The 6,384-nt window shown below is 34.7% G+C and overlaps 1 protein-coding gene across 1 annotated transcript in view; it reads left to right on the plus strand.

The window, feature by feature from the left end:
• The first annotated feature begins 361 nt into the window (after positions 1-361).
• Positions 362-6,384, plus strand: part of LOC110027155 (dehydrin Xero 2-like) — a 15,075-nt gene continuing 9,052 nt past the window's right edge. Inside the window, exon 1 of the mRNA XM_020728467.1 lies at positions 362-556. Within this exon, the coding sequence (XP_020584126.1) occupies positions 362-556 (195 nt within the window). The remainder of the gene's footprint in view (positions 557-6,384) is intronic.

The raw sequence follows: 6,384 nt of genomic DNA on the forward strand, positions 1-6,384 counted from the left end.
TATATCTATATATATATATATATATATATATATTTGCTTCTTCATCACTATCTCCTATATACTTGCTTCTTTTCTTAAAGCTTGTTGATGCTTAAAGTTAGGCACTACTCAACCTGGGAGGGCAGGAGGCCAGCCTTGATTTGGTGGCAGCCCCCTTCCTTTGGATGAGTTAAAGTTAATGTGGATGGGAGCTCGGCCTTTAATGCTGCTAGGACTGAGGGTGTTTTTAGAAATCTTATGAGTCGTTGCCTTTGTTACTTTGCTTCACCGGTATGTGCCTCTTCTCCCATTGAGGCCGAATGTTGGGCTATTTGGTTTGCTTTACAAATTGTTGTTATTTTTTCAATTCTCAACTTTAACAATGGAAAGTGATTCTATTGCTCTTATGGATATGTTCAATAAGGCATCTCCTCCCATTTGGAATGTGCTTTGCCTCTTAAACAGGATTTGGGCTTTCATTATGAGCCAACTTCTTAATATTCAAATGAATTTCATATACAGAGAAGGTAATTCCCTTGCTAATTGGCTAGCTAAGCAAGGATCCTTTGGGGTGCTGGTGGGTGTTAAGCCCTCTTCCTACCTCCAAACATTATTAAACGGGGAGCTCCTCAATGTGCCTTACATTAGAAGATAATCTTGTTTTGCTCTCTGCTTGGCTCACTGCGTATTTCTCTTCTTTATTTTTGTTCGTTTTTGTTTCACATTTCTAGATGGTTGGAGGAGCTCTTTACTCATCCCTTATTGGTTTTGGATAAACTATCTCTGATTGTTCTGTTTCACAATTCTGGATGGCTCGAGGAGCACGTTTCTAATATCTTAAGGGCTTTGGCTTTCTGCTGGATTATAGCCTTCTTATATACTGAATTATTGTTTGTTGGGATATATAAATTTATATATATCTTTATAAATCTCTTATTTTGCATTGCACTATGGTTTCTTAGTAATGGTTGCACTCTTCTAATACATAATTTCCCTCCTTTTTCGGCAACCTGCTACTGGAGTTCCTTGGATCCTCTTCCGTATTTTTCTACGGCTTGCGGACTGCTGCAGCTTAGATTCGGACGATATATGGTTATAACTACCCTTTCTTTGGAGCTTTCTTGTGCAATATGTTCGGACTTCCTACTGACCTGTTGTCTGCATCCTTTGTCTTCTGCTGCTGACCTTGTGACTACCTCTTTCCTACAACACTTACGGCTTTCCTCTACAGTCATAGAAACTTGGTATAATTTTTGGCTTTCTATTTTTTGACTTTTGGGTATACTAGTATGTTTTTGAGATACTTTTTGGTGTGGAGTTCTACTATTGGTGGTGGAACCCCCTTTATGTGAATACTGTATTTTTTGTTTCTTAGTTGTGGGGATCCACCACCACAGCCCCTTAGTAACCCTTTCTTTCTAATTAATATATGTAGAGCCGCACAATGCTCCTCTCTCTCTCTCTCTCTCTCTCTCTCTCTCTCTCTCTCTATATAGTTCAAATCCCATGATGAGAGCCTTAGGGAGATGGTACTCAAACAGTTGGGCACATTAGGATTGGTTGGAGGCTCATATGATAGCCACTGACCATTCCTTCGATATATATATGTGTGTGTGTGTGTGTCATCTGATTAAAGAGTAAAATATAAAAAAGATAAATTTCACAAGGTGGGCCATATGATTCATAGTGTAATTTTAATGTTTAAAATTTATAAATTAGGTAAAATTGGATATTAAAATAAAGTGAAACAAGCATCCATCTAACATTGGGCTTCGACAAAGATGAGAGGCATGTCAATGATAGGAATGTGCAAGTGTTAATAAGTATAAGTAGCTTGGGTTAGGTGGCGATTAATAGGTAGTTAATAAGTGAAATTGTAACTAGTATTTATAAATACTCCTAATTATAGGTGAGCAAATATTACCCCTAACCCAACTCTAAGTTCTTCAAAATCTAAAGCACAAAATTGACAAAACCCTCTGCTCTGATGTCACCTTACAAATATGTGGTTTATCATCCTCATCATATCCCCAACATCAAATCCTCACAACATAGTAGCAAAAATTCATGGAGAGCTAAATTGGTTTGAAAGATGATTATTCAATATGACTCAAGAATCAGAACAATAAATTAGCGTCTCTCCTTTCCATCGTAAAGGATATTAAATTGTGATTGATAAGCTTGAAGGGCACTTTAAACAAAAAGATCATTAAATCATTGGTAGAACCGATAGATTCCAAATTCATTGTTGCTCCAGAAGAAAATTCTAGAATAGTCAAATCCACTATCACTCAAGAAAAAGCCCTAGCAAGATTTTGAAAAACAGGACCGAACATTAAAACGGTAAAGAGAGAGATTCAATGTTCAAAAGTATGAAATAATAAATAGTAAATTTATTTAAATATGCCATGAAGACGTAATAATAATATAATATGAATAATTTAAGAAAAATGCCTTGTGCCATATGAATTTAAAACTTTAATATTTAAATGATGAACCTTTTTTAATTTTTTTTTGACTTAGTGAGAGACAAAGAATGTCTAACATTCTAAGATGTTGCTACCCAATCCAACTTCTAAAGTACCAATTATAAGTCTAAACCATATGATATCCCACTCCAAGTTCAGACTTACAAACTATAAACCGTTAGAAAACTAAGAACCAAAGAATATAAGTAGATAATCCATGCCATTGGGAATTTCAAAATTGTTAACTCAATCAATTGTATGGTTTGTTTTATTAGCTCTTAGGAGCCAATTCCGGAATGAACCATTTATTATAAAATCAACTAGCAAAATTATGGTTGGAAAAATGGCAGTTGCCTCCATTATTACCAAGGGATCGATGGGAAGCTTAACAATTATCTGATGTTTGCAGTATTTACAAGGGCCACACCTATACTTCATGATCGAAACTCCACGTTTTTCTTTTTTTTGTATTACTTCACAGTTCAACCTTTAGGGCAAAATCAATTTTGAAGGGGTGGGGAAATGACAAATACGTGCAAACACTAATAATTATAATGAGTAATTTGAGATTGGACTAATGGTTAACGGTGATTAATGAGTCATTGTAGATTTTAACTATGTCATTGTAGTCTATAAATACTCCCAATTATTGAAGATGAAGTGTCAAAATAAAATGACTTACGCTTTCCTTCAATCATTCTCGCTAGCCACCCAATTATAATTTTTCGAAGTTGTGGACATACTAAATTGCCTACCTAGTCATTCATTTCTCTTATCTAATCCATGTTTTTCCCCCATCTTCTTTATTGTCAAGTCACCTTCAGAACCTACTAGATTAAAAGATGTGACATTTTCTTCATATATCAGTTGCCAGTTTCTAAGATATATCAATCGATAAGTGAAACAAAGAGCTACAAAGGAGCCTCTACCAAGGCGGGATAAGATAGATGTGGCATAAGGGAGGCAAAGGCGAGTCGGGCCTAGCTTTTTTTATGTTTTTTGTGAGTTTATAGGAGATAACTATTTAATAAAATTTCACATTTAGAAGACTTAAAACATTTTTTAAGATTCATACTTCTATTTAGAATTTCAAATAGAAAATTATTTATAATAAAATAAAGTAGAAGAAATTGATTATTTAATGGGGCATTTACAAACATACCACCCAATTCCTATGTATTTATATTTCTAACACCTAACTTTGTTTTTTATATCTATGCCACCCAAATCTTTCATATCTCATCAAAAGTACCACCATTTAACTTTTAAAAAGTGAAATGCACCTTTCCATGCATAGGGAAGGTGCACGTATGTAGAAATTGAAGTTTAGGTGATAGATATGTAAATACATAAGAACTGACTGGTATGCACAAAAATCTTCCTTCAATTTATCATGAGGCGATCACCCTACGCTCATGAGTTAACACCTTAGCATGTAGGCGTAAGACGTTGGGAATAATTCAATCCACCCTGCCCTGAGGGAAGCAACGAGTGATCACCGAAAACTCCTTTTAAAACATAGTTATAAACAAACAATTTCCACTAGCACAGAAAAAGACTTAAACATGGGATTAAATGCAATGAAAAGCATTTTTCATTAGAAGCCTGGATCAAAGTTCCAAAAGATCATTTACGGTATAGAATGGGCTACCTACATTTTTAATGCCTGCACCGGAAGCATGATTAGGGCACCAATTTTTTTAACTAATTTCGAAGCAGGGCTTACTAAAACGAAATTCCAAGAAAACAAGACCCTAGAAGTACAAATTTATCCCCGATTCAACTAGACCTCCCGGAAAATCTCCGAATAGTTATTGTTCCAGTAGATTACGGCGCAGTAACTGACATTTCTTGAATAGAAAAACCAAAAAAAAAAAAATTTATTGCAGAGAAGACTGACTCGGTTGTGGCGGAGGTCATGAAGCTCTAAACTCCGAAGATTTCATATTACGTGGTTGGATTTATCCAGAGGACCTAGGTCAGCGACTTGCCGGGGCTTGCCGAGAATTTTAAATCCATGTGAGAGCGCGTGTGCGTTATCGAGGTGCCGAGAGCTAGAGAGGGAGAGAGGGGGGTGTGGATGGATAAGGAAGAACGGAGAAGCAAGGAGGATATCGGACGAGCATACAAGAAATGACTCTATTTGGGAGATTGGTTTAAGAAAAAGCATAGTCTAATTTTAGTTACTAATAAGCATAAATGAAGAAAATAGGAGAAACAATAGATAATATAAGATATTTAAATAATTTTGATCTTTTTAATAGTGTGATTTGTGTAAGAGTTGTGGAAGTTTTCTTATTACTCTTAAAATTGAGTGCATTTGCAAGTAGGCTAGAATGGCTAGGAAGCATAATGGGTCATGACCATCATTATTTATGGAGAGAAATTTGAAATGCAATAAGTCAAAAGCTTCTTAACCTAATGTTGTGAAAGATGAAATCCAAGATGGGTTTTGGAATTTGAGATGGTAATAAGTGGACCTTCTATAATAGGAAATGTTGATTGAGTAGTAAATAGTAAATTGTGAAGTGAGAATGATAAAAGAGTTGCTTTGCTAGACAGTATTACTTTGAGATAAAGTTTAGGGAGAATATATCATTTTGTTTTTATGAAGATTGTTGTTTCCATTCTTTTTATCTGTTTTTTTTATTTTTAAGAGAGTCGTCAGTTTGTTGATCGGCATATACTTCCATTTTCCTGAATAAGTCATTATGGATCATGTGAACGATCAGGAGAAGAGAGGAATCGGAAAAGCACGACATGCGACAAAGGCGAAAAAATAGAAGAAAGAACGTGGAGAACTTCCATGCTGCAAACCTTGCTAGGATAGACCAAGCACGTACGTCCGAACAAAATCAAATTGAAATGGCTTGTGTTAAATATATGTGAAAGCATGCCTACAAAAGCTACCCACAACCAGAGATTCAGGTGTGTTTGTCTGTTCTGGGGTCCAGAGTATTCCCAGTGGGATGTATCTCACTTAGTTAATTACATTCTGGGGTTGCTTAGGAATACTTGATCTTAAAGTGTTTTGCTTAGATTAGTAATGACAACTAGCACATCAGAGAACAGTTATTTTGCATGGGAATATTCTGTTACTTTCAATGCTCCCGCTAAGCCACTATACGGAAAGTGAGTATCTCATGGTGTCACATGGGTAACAGCCTCATCGACATACGAAGCCTACAAAATAATAGAACCATCCTGATTGGGGTATCCTTATACGTTAAAGCACACCGGGTCATAAGTGTAAAGGACAAATCATCGTATCTCAAACGGGTGGCAACTCATTTGTAATCAGGACATCGAGATGCTACAAATAAAGGCAAAAGGAGCAATAGGGCTCAATAGGGATGGTCAAAGGAAGGGAGGAGAAATCTTTAGAAGGCTGTGGTATTTTGGTCAGGGTACCTGATGCGAAAGTTTGTTTTGTGTTGCTTTTGTAAATATTTTTCAATATTACAAAACACATACGACAGTACTAATAATAAATATGCAATTCAATCTCAATAAAAATAAATTTAGTAAAAATAATTTTATCTTTTAAAATATTTAAACTGTCAAACCCATAATAATAATGCAAGTATACGTATCGCTCAAGTAATAAATGGCTCTAATGGAGTCCTAATTTTTTATCCTACAGGGAAGTTGGAAATTTTGATAACTATAATGTAAAACACAAAATTCAAACTACAAAACTTAAGTACGAAATTCAGATCTAAAGTAATTGAGTGTATGCTAAATAAAATCCAGTTAAAAGAATTAAGTTAATTAAATTATTTGATGAATTTCAAAAGTAAACTTATAAAAACTAAATAAAGGTTTTATGACAAAGAGTTCAAATTTAAGAAAGCATATTTCACTTTTACAATGAGTATATGAATTGTGAAAAAATTAAAATCATTTATATATATATATATATATATATATAATAGTA

This window comes from Phalaenopsis equestris, unplaced genomic scaffold (assembly GCF_001263595.1).
Source record: "Phalaenopsis equestris unplaced genomic scaffold, ASM126359v1 Scaffold000417, whole genome shotgun sequence".
NCBI classification, from domain to species: domain Eukaryota; kingdom Viridiplantae; phylum Streptophyta; class Magnoliopsida; order Asparagales; family Orchidaceae; genus Phalaenopsis; species Phalaenopsis equestris.